The sequence below is a fragment of the Physeter macrocephalus genome, chromosome 21 (genome assembly GCF_002837175.3).
Source record: "Physeter macrocephalus isolate SW-GA chromosome 21, ASM283717v5, whole genome shotgun sequence".
Lineage (NCBI taxonomy): Eukaryota > Metazoa > Chordata > Mammalia > Artiodactyla > Physeteridae > Physeter > Physeter macrocephalus.
Window position 1 is genome coordinate 93,219,335 of NC_041234.1, and position 16,383 is coordinate 93,235,717.

Genomic DNA, 16,383 nt, shown 5'->3' on the forward strand with positions numbered 1-16,383 from the left:
AAAAAAAAAAAAAAAAAAAAAAAAAGAACACTATTTATACTACTACTACTACTATTAATAGTACTACTAGAAATAATATCTAACCATTATAGAGAGAGGCTATGATGTACCAAGCACTGTTCTCAGTCTTTACGTGAATTATCTGATTTGATCCTCATAATGAACCCTATTCCATAGGCACTGTTATCCCCGTTTTATAGACAAAGAAACTAAGAAACGGTAAGTAAATTGTTCCTGGGTCTGTGCTGATAACCATTACAATATAAGCTCACCCTTGATTCATAAAAGACATCTTTGAAAAAAAACCAAGCACACAAGGGAGACTCTAACCTCAGAATTTGGGAATAAATAAGTAAAAGCTCAGTGAAGTTGGACAGCTCTGGGTTTGAGTTTGGGGCAACTTATTTAATACTCTCTGTGCCTCTCTGTTCAACTGTAATGAAAGCACTGACAACTACCTAATGGGGCTATTGTGAGGAGTAAATAAGCCCTTCCCACGGTGACTGGCACATAATAAGGACCCCCAGTACATACCAGCTGCAGGCTTACTATTCCTCCTGGCACAGCCCTGCGAGCCCATCTGCTGGAGAGAAGCTGGGTATGGACAGGACAGCTTGGTCCTGCTTTGCAGGTCAGATTGTTGCTGTGACTGACTATCCCCCTCTCTCACTAACAGAAGCAGTCAAACATTTGGGCTTTACTTCCCATTGGCTGAAATTGGTGTTGCCTTGGCAGCACTTGTAAACATTCTGGCTGGGAATCGTGGGGAAAAGCTGCCCAGAGACTTTCTGAGGCTTCCCGGGCTACTACTGTTCCAGACAAGGATCTGGTCACTCAGGTATCGAGGGTTATTAAGGGTGGGAGGGTTTCCACAAAAAGGACCTGCAATTGTTCTCCCCGTTCATCGCTCAGACCACAAACTTGGCCCTGGCCCTTCCTACCCATTTTGCCCATCTGGCCTCTCATTAGGAAGGGAAGGGGAGAAAAAGAACTAAGAGAGGCCAGTTGGAGAGATGCTTTAGACTGGTGCCCACAGATGTGTGAGGGTAACATCTGAACTTTCCTGAGCCCTGCTCCCCCCTTTCCCTCTGCCACTGGAGCACAGGGCTCCCTGGGTCCTTCCATAGACAAGGCCCCTACCTCATTTGCTAGGTGCTGAATGAAGGGCACAGATTTGGCTTCCAGTCAATTTGTCAAGAGGCAGTTTGCTGAAAGCCAAGTCGCTGAATGACCAAGTAGCCAAATGGGCCATTTTCTGAAGGATCACGTTGCTGTACGGTTAACTCACCAAAGCCTACCGAATCTACCAATTTACCAAAAAACTACTGTTGTCTAACTATAGAGTTTACGGCAAATTGCTTTGGCCAAATTGGCACGGGCCTCGGGCTGGGGAGAGCTAGTTCTCTAGAGCTAAGGGCCTCCAGACACCCTTACCGCCACCCTTCAGGTCCTCCTCACTCTGGGATGGGCAGCCTGAGAAGATTCCACTTTCCTCCAGAGGATGACGCTGTCCACCAGTTGCAGCAACAGGGAACTGAGGCAGAGGCAAACGAGCTTAAAATGCTGACATGAAACCCAAATGAACACGAGTCAGTGTTATTCCCAGAACGTTTAAAGGCTGTTCACACCATTTCTGGCCTGACGGCCAGGGGAACTGGGGTTGCTTTGTACAGCACTCACCACACCTTGGGACCAGTGATGTCCAGAAAGGGAACAAAGGGTGACCCTTCTTGAAAGAGGCTCGCAGAAGGAGAGTGAGCACATTCTGGACGGCAGACGGAAATGTGAGATCAGGGCCCCAGGACTCTTTGTGAATCTTGGAGGGAGGAGAGTGGGGTGATTAAGAGCACGGGCTGTGGAGCCGGATGGTCTGGTGTGAGCTTGGCTTCCTCATCTCACATGGTAACAGGAGTCCCTCTCTTTATGACTCAGGGCCCCAGCAGGAAATTGTTGGCATGTAGAAAGTAGGAGAGGTGGAGAAGTGTCAAGTAAAGGGAATATTTACAAAGGTGTGGGCAGAGGGTAGGGAAAGGAGGGGCTGGTAACAGTGGGGCCATGGGGTTGAGGGGAGAGGAAGGTTGCCTTCACCAGACTGACAAGTCGTGAGCAAGCTGCCCCGGGACAGATGGACACCTCCTCCACACAGCCAGCCACAGGTGACCTTGGAGGCGGAGAGCGCCGGTGAATACATGCCAGGAGCTCACTCTTCTCCCTTCAGCCTGGTTTCCCCATTGTGTGGCACCTCCTGGAAGCCAGAGGTCATGGGAGAGCCCACTGCTGCAGTCCCGGCAGGTCAGCGTTCCAGGGCAGAGAGCCGGGGAGGTGGGGAGAGTGGGTCTGTAAGGGCCCAGGGAAGGTCTCCAGCCATGATCTCACAGCGCTGTGCTAAGAGCTAAATGGAACGAGGCCCATTAAACACCCCAAATTGGGAGTTGCTATTTTTACAAAAATAAATAGCTCCCCTGGGAGTGAGAGAGCCACTTTCATGCAGGGCCCGCCATGCAGGGATTGCCTGCAGGAGATTCATAACCGGCGCTAGAAGGAAGTGACTCCTCCTCAGTGAGGAGACTTCAGTATAGCAGGGAAAGAAAGAATCCAAGGCTCAAGGGAAAAAGATGGAAAACGTGCAAAGACTTCTAGCTCTGTGATGAACCCTTCACAGCCCTGATAACTCTAATTTCCACAGTCTCAACAAATGCTAAAAGCATTTGGAAAATTTTAGTTATCACTTATAAACATCTTACTAAAATAGGAGCGGACAAATGTTTTCTGAATAAATCTCAAGCCATGAGCCAGCATCATACTTACTGGTGTGACACCAGAAAGCACGCCCACTGAAGCCCGACGCAAAAGAAGCAGGCTCACCATCTCCACTTTCACTTTCATTTTTCTGTAAGTGTTACCCAAAGCTAACACTTATATGTTGTAGGAAAAGAGTTGAAAAATGATAGTTTCCGGCAGATAATTGTATACCTGGAAAATCCAAGAGAAAAAAACCTGAAAAACGAACCTCTCCTATACTGTACTGCCTCTAATCATTTTGATACACTTTTTAAAAGAGCCACATGCCCTCAGTGGCCTAAAGCAGGGGTTGAAGTTCTAAGAAAGACTCAACTAGAAATCAATATTGTTAGAACTCTAAGGAAGTTAGGAATCATTCGGCTATGTCTTGCTGAAGTCTTCATGGTTATGAGAATTGGCAAATCCTTGGTTTTCAGGAATATGGACCTCAGCAGCCAGGCACAAAGGGTAAAGAGTGAGGCCTCTCTTCTACCCCAACCCCTAATCACCTCCTTAGAGGCAACACCGTTTCCTGTGTCTTGTGATTCTTCAAGAGATAGTCTGTACTTAGACGAGAGTGTACACACGCGCGTGCGCGCGCACACACACACACACACACACACACACACACGCAAAAAGTAACTTTTTGAGTTTCTTTTCCCAGTCAAAAGAAAATGGATGTGACTAAAAATGTCAAATTTCAGAAGTAAGTAGATGTGGATAAAGGTCCCTACAAGCCAGATGATGGATACAGAAGACACTCAAAATGTAACGGAACTAGCTCTAGCTTTAGCCAAGAATGCCATCGCTGCTGCTATCAAGTCCATGGAAGGTAGTAATCCTGTTGGGGTGCGTAAAGGATGGTCTCATTATGTAACAGCACACGAGGAGGCAACTAATAAACTCATACCTTGTTTGCAGAAGCCGAAAACCCCATCAAAAATATCGACTGGATCACACAGGGTGAATTCACAGAAGAAAGGGGCCGTAAACAAATTGAGAAATTCATTTCGGTAAGTCCGTTGACCACTCCAGCTCAGCACACAAAGGGGAAGAACAATTAAAAGGCTCCTGTTTGATGCAAAGTGGCAGTCCTTCTAGGAAGCCTAAGCAATGATATCACAGGCGACCTGAGTAAATCAAAGCTGTCCTCATCTGGGTTGCAAAGTCAAGATGGGATAGTCTTTGAAGGTGAAAAGCCAATTGCATTTTCCAGTGTTTGTGTCGTCCTCACCGTACACTTCCCTAGGAAAATCGGATATTCTCAGCTAAGCAATTTCCCCATGCTGCTGCTCTAAATGGGGGCCTAGTGGCCTAAGGAGGGAGATGCCCCTCTAAAACAGGGGTTCTCCAGCCCCAGCTTTAGGGTTCTCATATTAACAGAGGGGATGCACACAGATCATGAGTCTTTTTGATTTAGCTTTGGAATGTATTCACTGTACAGTCAGATGCACATGCTCGTGAATTTCTTTTCTTTTTCCTCCTGGTCCTGGCTCTGACCTATTTGTGTGGCTTATCTCGGCAGCTCTGGGGAGAAGGCCCTGGGTGGCTTTGCATAACTGGCGGGGTGGATGAAGAAGAATGGCCTGAAATCCCCACTCAGTGTATTTCCTTAGAAGAGAAACCAGTTGAAATTGGTGGAGGCAAACTCCCCCAGCCTGGGAGAAGTCTCCAGCTGTCTCTGTTCCTCTGATCAGCCCATCCAAGCCTTCCACCCTAAGGGCACTTTCCCAGGCCCAGGAAGGCTTGGTCAGGTGGGAAGGAGGAAAAAGGTCAGGGGTTCCTGGCTCCACACCCTCCATCCGTGATTGCGGCATGGCTCGCCATTGCCATTGCAAGGGGTATCAAGAGCACAGTGAAGAGAAGCGGTGCACAGTACTAGTTACTCTTGGGCCTTCCTGCTCTGGAGCACATCTCCCATTTGGGTTTGGGCAAAAGTTCCTGCCTGCTGCACCCAAAGTTTGTGAATCAGACTGAAATTGGACACAGAACAAGCAGGAAAATGTTCCCTTGCAGATCCTGCTGGTTCTGAGTAAAAGGCAAAAGTCAGTCCAGACAGTGGCCTATAGGGCCCGACATAATCTGAGTCTCCATCCCCCCTTCCTCCCAACTCACTGCTCAGACTCCATCACCCACCACCTTCTCCCCGTTCACCTTCCTCACTCCAGCCATACTTGCCTCCTTGCTGTTCAACTGCCAGGCATGCTCCCACCTCAGGGCCTTTGCACTTGCTGTTCCCTCTGCCGGAACCCTCTCCCCTGAGATCTACTCTCATGGTTCGCACTTTCCCTCCCTTCAGGTCTTTGTTAGGATGCCTTTTGCTCACTGAGGCATTTCCCGGCCACCTGATCTAAAATTGCAACCATCTCTCCTCTGACTTATTTTTTTTTCCATTAGCACTTACCTCTACCTATGATATTAGATTTTATTTACCCTATTACCTTTTTTCCATCACCAGACCACATGATCCAAGAGAGCAGAGACTTTTGTTCATTGCTCTGTCCCCAGGCCTTAGAAAGGTCAGGTACATAGAGGACGTTCTATAAATATGTGTTGAATACATGAACAGATTTATTCTCTCCATACCATTATTCTTCACAGATGAAAAGCTAAGTAAAGGGCTGTTGTGAGGACACAGACAATTAGAAAGTAGAAGGTGACGGAAAAGCTAAAAACTCTATATAACTCCTGACATAAAATCACCCTGTTCTCAGCCCCACTAATGCAGCAAGCCCTAGAAGTGAAGTCTACCACCTAAGTGCTAGGCATTTCTGATGGAGAACTTTCTCAAGCCTATTGCCGATTTCCCTAAGTCCACCATACATCAGGGGACAGCAAATTAAGAGTTACCATTTCCTGAGTGAGCACTGCTATGTGCCAAGCACCACTAAGCACTTCACATACATTATCTCATTTAACCCTCACAACAAACCCGTGTATAGGTACCTCAGTGTACCCATTTTACAGATGAGGAATCTTGAGGCTCAGAGAGGTTGGGCAATTTGTCCAAAGTCTTTCTGATTAACCAGTAAAATGAAGTTTTGATCATAGGTCTGTCTGATATACTTCTTCCACCTTAACAGGCAAAGTACTTTTTTTTTTTTGCGGTACACGGGCCACTCACTGTTGCGGCCTCTCCCGTTGCGGAGCACAGGCTCCGGACGCGCAGGCTCAGCGGCCATGGCTCACGGGCCCAGCCGCTCCGCGGCATGTGGGATCTTCCCGGACCGGGGCACGAACCCGTGTCCCCTGCATCGACAGGCGGACTCTCAACCACTGTGCCACCAGGGAAGCCCAGGAAAAGTACTTTTTGATGACAGAAATAATGCAGTTTACTATCAATGAAAAATGCAAATTCAAAAGATTTTAAGGTATTGCAATGTGAAAGGGGGCATGGGTTCAATCCCTTGGGAACTAAGATCCCGCATGCCATGCAGTGCGGCACCCCCCAAAAAAGAATGATTAAATCTGGTATCACAAGTCTTGTGTGTTTGTAGGGAGGGAACCGGTGCACTTATACATTGCCAGTGGGCATAATAATTGGTTAATTTTCTTCAGGAATGCAATCTGGCAACAAGAATACACAAATAAGTTCTTAATATAAGAAAAACTGGAAAATCCCCCAGGCCTATCACATACTTAAAATATTTTTACAATAAAAACAAGACATCATTATTAAAAAAAAAACTGAGCAAAAAGACACAAAGTAGAAAATGAAAGTTCCCAGATCTACTCCCTCAAATGTCACTTATCATCGATAACAGTTTTGTGCATATACTTCCAGGTGCCTGTTGATTTTGAGTGTCCAATAATATGTAATTGGCTAAGCCATCCATGGTAGAGTAGCACAACGAGATACTGTTTCCTGGAAGTGAGTATGTGAAGCAATGTTATGTAAAAATGATAAAATACGGGATAACACACACTCACTGCACAGAGATAAAAATGGGAAGAGAGTGGCCTGATGGAGATAGCTGAATTTACTGTGTCTAAGGCCGCTTTAGAAAATCCTAGAACTGAGACATCTGATGGGCTGGAGAGAGCACTGCTCAGGAGCCCTCCGAGCTGGCTGCTCGGGAGCCTGGGTCCCAGCTGTTGTGTGGGATTGTCCCTTCCTATTTCTAGGCCCCAGGATCCTCATCTGCAAAGTGAGGGGCCTTGTTAGATGATCTTTAGGGACCACTCCAATGCTACAAAGTCTGTGATTGTGTGACAGATTAAACATTAGGCCTGAAAAAGTATATCAAGTAACACAGAAAGGTTGGGGAAAAAAAGACATGCTCCAACGGGCCTCATGGGGTTGGCTGTTGGACTCCTTCACTCAAAGGGAAAATGATCTATGTAAGAAGACACAGAACTGATCTCAAGGAATCTAGTCTGGTGCTCCTCTCTGGCTAACTGAAACAGCCAATTGGGTATAAGTTTGAAATAAAGTTAGCTGAGGCAGAAGGCCAGCCTACATTTTTTTTTTTTTTTAAGGAAGGCCTGAAGTCTTTTTACCATCTCCTCCCAAACTCTCTCCCCACATCACTGGGATTGCTAGACAATCCTACTTCCTTCCTTCTGTGGACCTTCATCTTAATTCAAGATCTTTCTCAGGAAGCTTTCTGTGCCCCAACAGCCAGTGCAACGGTGTTCCGTTGAACTTGTTGAACACCTCTGGCATTGAAGCCCTGGCGCTCAGACTCAAGGCTACATCATGCCTTGTGCGGACCCCAGGTGTTAGTAAGATCTGTGCTTTGGAGGGGGAAGCTTCTCCAAGGGATCTGAGGGATCTCAATAATCCCTTGCCTGATCTATTCCTTTTCTGACCTTATTTTACCTACCACCTAGGGCTGCAATGAAGTGAGTCTGATTTTCCAAAACAGCTTGTGAAATCAGCCCCCTTACTTTCTAGTCACACCTTGAGGTCTTCTGGAGTAGAGGGAGCAGAACACGTGTTCTAAGCACTTTCTGATTAATTTCCAATTAACCAAAGTTGCCTTCCAAGTAAAGGTCTGGAAGGAGGTTAGTGTGTACGTGGTGTGTGGTGTGTATGTACACACACACTGAGCGTGGGCCCCTGAGCTCCAAAGCCCAATCTCAAGCGATGTCTGTGCTATTCACTTATTTGACGTTTTGGCTCCACCTTTTCTCTCCCCTACCTGTGGAGATAAGCGGGAGTTGACTGTAGTTTGAATCCCAGTCAGAAGTGTTAGAAATGGATCCAGAAGCAGGGCTGTAACCCGTACTGTTGTGCGCTGCCCTCGTCTAGACAGCTTGAACAGAAGTCTGCTTTTCTTCCTTTGTGTGCTTTTTATTTTCTCCTATGAAACAGAACTGGGAGTATCAACGCCACTGGGTGCACTACACAGAGTTTTTAAAGACGGAAGATGTGATTCACGGCCGCCACTACATCTACCATGTACACTGGAGCATCCCAACTGCTCGGAGACCCATAGCACGAACCACTGCCAGTGTCTACTTCACCATCAAGATCAACACAAACAAACCTCCGGTAAGCGCTTTCCTTTTCTGCCCTATTCCCTTCAGTGAGGCTTCGACGAGAATACAGACTTCTCTTGTCAAGGCCATTGATGGGCTCCTTCTTTGTGAAACAGAACAGTCATATTTCTGTCCTCGTCTCGCTTGGCGCACCTGCAGCACTTGCCATAGCTGATCACTCCCTCCTCTGTGAAATGTTCCATTTGGCTTCTAGAACAACATTCTCTCCTGGTTTTCCTCCTGCCTCACTGACCATTCCTTCTCTACTGGTCTACTGGCCTCTCCTCCTCTCACCAACCTCTTCATGTTGGAATGTCCCAAAACTCAGGCCTTGGATCTTTTCTCTAGCCTCACCTCCTTGATGATCTTATCCAGTCTCCTGGCTTTAAATGCAACCTCTAGCTTATGGTTCCCAAATTTCTATCTCCAGCCCAGATTTCTGCCACTTGGATGTTTAATAAACATCTCACTTATTGTATCCAAAACTGAACTTCTGATTTGCCTTTCCAAGTCCGACCTACCTGCACCTTTCTCATCTCAGCTGATGGCCAAAATCCTTGGCGTCATCCTTGACTCTTCTTTTTCACTCACATCCATTAGGAAATCCTGTTGGTCCTACCCTCAAAAATAGGCCCTGATGGGACTCCCCTGGTGGCGCAGTGGTTAAGAATCCGCCCGCCAATGCAGGGGACACGGGTTCGAGCCCTGGTCCGGGAAGATCCCACATGCCGCGGAGCAACTAAGCCCGTGTGCCACAACTACTGAGCCTGTGCTCTAGAGCCCGCGAGCCACAACTACTGAGCCCGCGAGCCACAACTACTGAAGCCCGTGCTCCACAAGAGAAGCTACCGCCATGAGAAGCCCGCGCACTGCAACGAAGAGTAGACCCCGCTCGCCACAACTAGAGAAAGCCCGCGCACAGCAATGAAGACCCAACGCAGCCAAAAAAAAATTTAAAAAAAAATAGGCCCTGAAGCCAAGCATTTCTTCCCACTCCACCTCTACCACCCTGGGCCAAGACACCATCATCTCTCACCAAGGTTATTTCAATAGGCTTCTAACTAGTCTCTCTGCTTCCACCCTTACCCGAATCCTGTCTCTTTTCAGCCAGCCGGAGTGAGCCTTGGAAAAATGAAGTTATGTCACGCGTCTGTTTTGAACGTTCCAACATGCTTTTCAAACTTCAAAGTGCATGTGAATTACTCAGGGGTCTTGTGAAAAGGAAGATTCTGATTCAGCAGGTCTGGGGCTCAAACTTCTGCATTACAAAGAAGCTCCCAGGTGATGCTGATGCTGCAGGTCCACAGACCATACTTTTGAGTAATGAGGGCCTACAGGCCTTGTGTGATCTGGTTCCTTGTTATTTCGACTTTCCCGTTACTCCTTCCCCCTCACTTACTCTGCTCCAGCCACTCTGATCTTGCTACTCCTTAAATAAGCCAGGTATTGTCCCTCCTCAGGGCTTCTGCGCTTGCTGTTCCCTTTGACTGGAACCCTCTCCCCTAGGTACGTGCACAGCCTGCTCGCTCACCTCCTCCACTGCACTTTCTACCCCACCCCCATGATTTTGCTTTTCCTCCATAGCACTTTATCACCTTCCGATCTTCTGTGTAACTTCTTATCTTGTTATACTCTGCTCCCCCACCAGAATGTAAGCTTCAGGAAGGTAGGGATTTCTGTCTTGCTGTAAAACAAAGCCCGGTAAATAGCAGGCACTCAATAAACACTTGAAGGAATGACTGCTTGTAGCCACTAGGTCGACTGTGAATATGAAATATGTTGATAGCTGGTGTGAAAGTCCAAATAACATGTATGAATCCAAGGCTAGGGTCCTTAGAACAGGGTTGGTACCAAGCATAATGCCTGGAATACAGCAGACATAGAAATGTTATTTCCCCTCTGCCTTCATCCTTTCAGTTATTTGAGGCTCTGCCTGACTCTAAGCCTTTATATATGACCACACAGTGAGCCAACTATTTCCTATATTCATCCTATCCTAGTACAAACTTACCTAGTTGGAGAGTTTGGAACCTGGAGTGATCTAAAGAGGTAAAATCTGTGAGTTCTCACTTCTCCTGGTCATATATCCCGCCATCTGCTGTCTTGCTAACTGGCGAGCTCTAAGATCGGAAAGTGAGGCTGCTGGAGGTGAATGAGACCATGACAAGAGACCACACTGAGAGAGGGCTTGGGAGCCTGGCTCTTGCTCAGAATTCCGAGTATAATTTTGGAGGGGACACTGGATGGGGACCACTGAGACGGCATTACAACCTAGATTTTTATGCTGCTTTTAAAATGTTTTTGAACCATGTTCATCTATATGGTTTCATTCTTCGGCCATCCCTACAAGGTAAGTTGGTACTGTCGGTTGAGTAAACTGGAGCCCGTAAAGAAGGCACATGACTTCCTCATGCTCCTAGTAATGAGAGCACAGCCTCTCTTGACTTGTTTTCAATTTCGTGGACACCCTTAAGGTATTTGTTGCCAAAAAGATCTTTTGGGGAACACAGGTTTGAAGTGAAAAAGAACTACTGCCTACAGACCTCCAACTCACAGGGAAAAATGAATTCTAGAAATTGAGGAGTCTACTTATGGACACTTGTAGCAATGGAAAGAATCATGAGTTGGTGTGACTGACTGGTCTTGGCTGACAGTTGTCGTTTTCTCTTAGGATACACCCATTGATGTCTCTTACGTCTTTGAGAGCCATTCATTGGTTCACAGGTAATGAACATTTAGACTTACTTTAAAAGGGTGGTGGGAAAACTCATCACACTCCGGGAGCCCAGCAGGCCCACAGCCACAGGTAATTTACGTAATGGTCACTTTTCTTCTTTGGACCACCTACTCCATTAAGATGGGCTGAAAATAGGAGTCTGCCTTCGTTCTAGAAAATTGTTTTTATTTTTAGTGTCTCGTTTTTCAGTGATTATAAATGTGAGGATTAGTTGCTGGAGTAGGGTGGGGCCAAGGTAGGTCATGTCTACTGTTTCTATGTGAAACTTCACAGCCACATGGAACTAACTCACATAGAATGATTCCTTTTATCTGTACGGCGTTTCTCTTAAAGAATCGTTACATATAAACTCATTAAGCCTTTTATTGAACGGGCCTAAAGAACAGAGATGACCTTTGTCCCCCACCCACAAGAGGCATTTTGCTCACTAGGAATGTAACAGAGTAAACAGGTAATCAATCCCTGGCTCAATGTTTTGTTTCATTTTAAAAGCTTCTGTTGTGTTTGTTTTTCTTCCTCTGCAGACCAGGAACGACTCACTTTCAAGAAAAATGCCTGAGGGACATTATTGAAGCCAAATATATTTTAATGAATTCAAATATCTTCCAATTCAACCGTGTCAGAATCTTCCAGAATATTTAGGGATAGATTTCTCATCGGAGTGTGTTAAAAATACGATACTGCACATCAAACCACAGAATATTTATTGAATAATAAACTTGTGGCACACAATCCAGCTGCATTGGTTTTCTTTGCATTCATTCATTTTCCAGTTGGCAACTTCCATCACATTAGCAGAGTAACCAGTAAGTTGTCTTCTGTTTTCTAAAAGGTTTTTCCCATCACTATCTGCATCACTCAGAGTCTTACAGGTACAAAAGCTGAGTTTAGGGAGTTGCTAAAATTCACCTGTCAGACCAAACTGAGATTGGCTGCTTGTTCCCCCATTTGAGCCTAAGTCTCTAGCCTGGACACACCTCTTTCATGGGCACAACTAGGGAACAGAAAAATGGCAACAGTTCTACAGCTCATAATATAACCAGTCTGAAGGGTTTCCCTACTCACAGACCCCTTTATTTACTGCAAGTTAAGCCTCACTGTTAAACAATACATTCTGAAACTATGAAACTGGGCGTGATGCCTAACACAACACAGCATCACAACTGTGACGGCACCAGGGTGGCTTGAGGATTGGGTGCAATGAAACAGGGAAGGTTCAATCGCCACCCTTACTATTTCCTGTCTTCTTCCCATCCTCACACCAGATCGTTCCTACCATCCCCGTGAGGCTGTCTTGCCTGGCTGCAAGGTTTTAAAACACCAAAGACAAAATTATGAGTGATTACTTACAGGTACATCAGTATATGTATTTACGTACCCAAGCACTGGAAGGGAACACAGAATACTAAAGACAATTGATGGGGTAAGACTGTGGGTAATTTTTCTTTCTTCTTCTTTTTTAACTGTTGCATTTGTGCAAATTAAAAAGGAGGGAAAGGGCTTCCCTGGTGGAGCAGTGGTTGAGAGTCCACCTGCCAATGCAGGGGACGCGGGTTCGTGCCCCGGTCCGGGAAGATCCCACGTGCCGCGGAGCGGCTGGGCCCGTGAGCCATGGCCGCTGAGCCTGTGCGTCCGGAGCCTGTGCTCCGCAGCGGAAGAGGCCACAGCAGTGAGAGGCCCGCGTACCACAAAAAAACAAACAAACAAAAAAAAAGGAGGGAAAATCTAATCAGAGCAACAGGTGAGGAGGGGGGAAACTAGGTAAGTCTCCTTGGAGAACAAAAAAGTATATTTCAAATACAATAGCCCTCCCATTTGATTTATGGCTCAGGTGACTAAAACACAGTTTGAAGCAGTAACTTTAATAGGCTGAAAATAAAATACTTTTAGCCCTTTTATTCTTCCCTCCTCTTTCCCAAAGAACATGCTACTGAAGCTATTCTTTGGCAGATCTTTCCTGAAAAAACCTTGATGAAAGATATGATAAAGTTCTGAAATAAATTAATATATTTTCCTTCATTTACTCAACAAGCACTTGTTGAGTATCTACTCTGTGGAGGAGACAGGAGAATCCAATGAAAATCCACAATATTCATATATCACAAAATTGCTGCATTTAAACTACCTTGCCTACTGAATGAAAATCAGAGGACAAACCCATTCAGTCTCTAGGAACCAGTAACAAAAAGTAATGTTCTTAGAGAACAAAATTTTTATTTTTAAAAATTTTTTTGGCCACCTGCACAGCTTATGGGATCTTAGTTCCCCGACCAGGGATTGAACCCGGGCCCTCGGCAGTGGAAAACGCCGAGTCCTAACCACTGGACCACCAGGGAATTCCTGAGAACAAAATTTTTAAATGGGGAATATAAATTTAGGTTTTATTACACAGGGAAGTGGATGGACTATGACTCACAAATTTGGGACCTAGTTTCCTTTTAACTTTTGGAAATAATACATTTATTAGGCTAGGCAACAATGATGATAAATCGAAATCACTTCAAATTCAGGGATCATAAATGTTGCTACATGCCAACTGGCTGTTTGGTTCATTAATTGTGGGTTAAAGTTAGACATTTTCCTAGAACATATGTTAAGTAGTAAAAATTTTATCTATACTTTGATAAAATATATAAAGTATATTCTCACTGCCTTGTTTTAAAACATTTTTTCTACATCTTAACACATGTAAAATTTTTGTATTTTTAAAGTGCTTTGAAAGATATTTATTTATTTAAAAATTTTTAAATTTTTAATATTTTATCAAAATCCACTAGCCATTGCGTGACACACCAGCCGCCTCCCCAAGGAGCTTGAAGGTGAGGGGAGATGCCCAGTCTTGCCCACCACTTCCAGAGGCCCAGGCCAGCCACGAAATCACTTCAAATTCAGGGATCATAAATGTTGCTACATGCCAACTGGCTGTTTGGTTCATTAATTGTGGGTTAAAGTTAGACATTTTCCTAGAACATATGTTAAGTAGTAAAAATTTTATTTATACTTTGATAAAGTATATAAAGTATATTTTCACTGCCTCGTTTTAAAACATTTTTCCTTTTATTTTTTTTGAAGAGTACACTGCATTTATTTAACCCCGTAAATTACAACAACATCTTAACACATGTAAAATTTTTGCATTTTTAAAGTGCTTTGAAAGATATTTATTTATTTAAAAATTTTTAAATTTTTAATATTTTATCAAAATCCACTAGCCATTGCGTGACACACCAGCCGCCTCCCCAAGGAGCTTGAAGGTGAGGGGAGATGCCCAGTCTTGCCCACCACTTCCAGAGGCCCAGGCCAGCCACAGAGCCCTCAGGTTTAGGGACAGTCCTACCAGCCACTTGCTATTCATGCTTCCCCAGGAGTTGCTGAAACCCAGGTCACAGTTTGCTGTGGACTTGCAGGCAACGGCGTCCAGAGGGCTCGTGTTTTACACAGGCACTAAGAACTCCTTTATGGCTCTGGTCTTTCCATTGGGCGCAGGAGGGAAAAAACTGAAGCTCAAAAGCAAAGTGCAGTGATGGGAAGTGGCACACGGTGGCATGTGGGCAAGATGGAGAAAGGGGGCGCTTGGTTGTGGATGGTCTGAGGGCCCGGGGGGGAAGTTTGCCCGGAAATTCCACCGTCAGCCTCAGAGCACCAGTTTACCTGGGATCGTCTCCATTAGGAAAACCAAAGACCCTCCCCCAAAAGAGCTTTGTGGGATACCTGAGGGATTTTCAGTTGGATTTGAAACCCCTGGACACCGCTTCTGCAAGCTTTAGGGTGTCTCCCTGCTTGGATGGCTCTTTGGAGAAAGGCATCTATTTTTCTCAAGAAGGAGGTCATGTCATCCTAGCTAACTCCGTGCTTTTGGGGCCAGAATTTAAGCTTGTTTTCAGCATTCGCCCGAGAAGTCTCACTGGAATTCTAATTCACATCGGAAGTCAACCCGGGGAGCACTTATGTGTTTATATGGAGGCAGGAGAGGTCACGGCCTCTGTGGGCAGTGAGGCAGGTGGGATCCTGACATGGGTCACACCAAAGCAATCTCTGTGTGACGGACAGTGGCACTCAGTGACAGTCACCATAAAACAGCACATCCTGAAACTGAAACTGGACGCAGACTACACTTCCACCGCTGGATGGCACCCCATCCCCACTGCCCGCACGCAGGAGCATCTGCACATTGGAGGTGTCCCAGCTAATTTGAAAACCCTGAAGCTTCCTGCGTGGAAATCCTTTCTTGGCTGCCTGAAGAATATTCAAGTCAACCACATTCCTGTCCCTGTCACTGAAGCCGCAGAAGTTCGGGGGACTGTCAGTCTGAACGGCTGTCCTGACCACTAACTCAAACCCATCACAAGGCAAGGAAGTTCACCTCCGGAAGCACTGATTACCCAGCGCCCCTCCCTCTCCCCTCTCAAGGTCGTTCTTGACTTAAGACACCATCCCGATGGGTTTATTAGCAAATCTCATTTTTAATTCCAACCACACATACCCATCACTTTGGCATTCAGTGCTACATATATATTTTACATAAAAATCCCATTTCTTGAAGAGGATGAACAAATCCTTACATGCTTCTGGTAATATCATTTTCCACTAAAAGTTTGATGTTTTTTAAAGAACATTATTTTCCATCTTTCAAAGCACTTTAAAAATACAAAAATTTTACATGTGTTAAGATGTTATAATTTATGGGGTTAAATAAATGCAGTGTACTCTTCCAAAAAAAAACTTTTTTTAAAAAATAAACTTTATTATAAAGAGAGAGGGCATTTTATAACAGCAAAGTCAGAAATTCCCCATCACTCAGATAATTTAAATTTATCCTAGGCACATAATAATGCAGCTCAAAACAACCTTAACAAAAACAGCCAAAACTTCTACTATCCCCTCCCCCTTCACGTGTATGTCCTAACAACTAAACTTTTAACAAAATGAGGGAAGGAAAAAGATCACGATCTCACAGTCCCAGAATTTTCCATTTCTCCCAAACTTAAAAGCCAACAGTAGCCATAAAAAAGTGAGAAAGTGAGGGGTTCTGTATGAAGTTACAGATTAAACTGAATGACAGATGTAAAAAATAAACTGAAAAGTTTAACAATGCTTAAAATGAAATCTGCTTATTACAAAGAACAGACTTTAAAAACATTTAACATCATTTTAGCTTCATCCTCATGAAGCAACCAAGTTAAAACAATGAAAACAATGACTCATTATATTTTTCCTTATTAAACTCCTGACCATTGTTGACTCCCATCCATTTCTAGTATTCAAATAATGATCTAAACACAGCTCAGATGGAAATAATGTACTCACATTGGCACAACAGGAGACTTCCCAATATTTTATATTTGAAATAACCATTTTTAATTAACCTATTAAGAATTTTA

At 44.9% G+C, this 16,383-nt stretch overlaps 1 protein-coding gene across 1 annotated transcript; it reads left to right on the forward strand.

Annotated features, from left to right (window-relative positions):
- The first annotated feature begins 3,495 nt into the window (after positions 1–3,495).
- Positions 3,496–13,654, forward strand: AKAP14 (A-kinase anchoring protein 14). Its single transcript, XM_028482335.2, has 5 exons — positions 3,496–3,613; positions 3,703–3,794; positions 8,099–8,278; positions 10,937–10,989; positions 11,527–13,654. The coding sequence occupies exons 1-5, from the start codon at positions 3,496–3,498 to the stop codon at positions 11,642–11,644; spliced, it is 561 nt and encodes a 186-aa protein (XP_028338136.1). The 3' UTR covers positions 11,645–13,654.
- Positions 13,655–16,383: the final 2,729 nt, after the last annotated feature.

What these genes read in the sequence shown, in the direction of transcription:
- AKAP14 (XM_028482335.2), top strand. Translation starts at nt 3,496, where the DNA reads ATGTGGATAAAGGTCCCTACAAGCCAGATGATGGATACAGAAGACACT. An exon ending in TGCTATCAAGTCCATGGAAG is followed by an intron (nt 3,614 to 3,702) that starts GTAGTAATCCTG and finishes CCTTGTTTGCAG; the next exon opens with AAGCCGAAAACCCCATCAAA. An exon ending in AGCCATTCATTGGTTCACAG is followed by an intron (nt 10,990 to 11,526) that starts GTAATGAACATT and finishes CTTCCTCTGCAG; the next exon opens with ACCAGGAACGACTCACTTTC.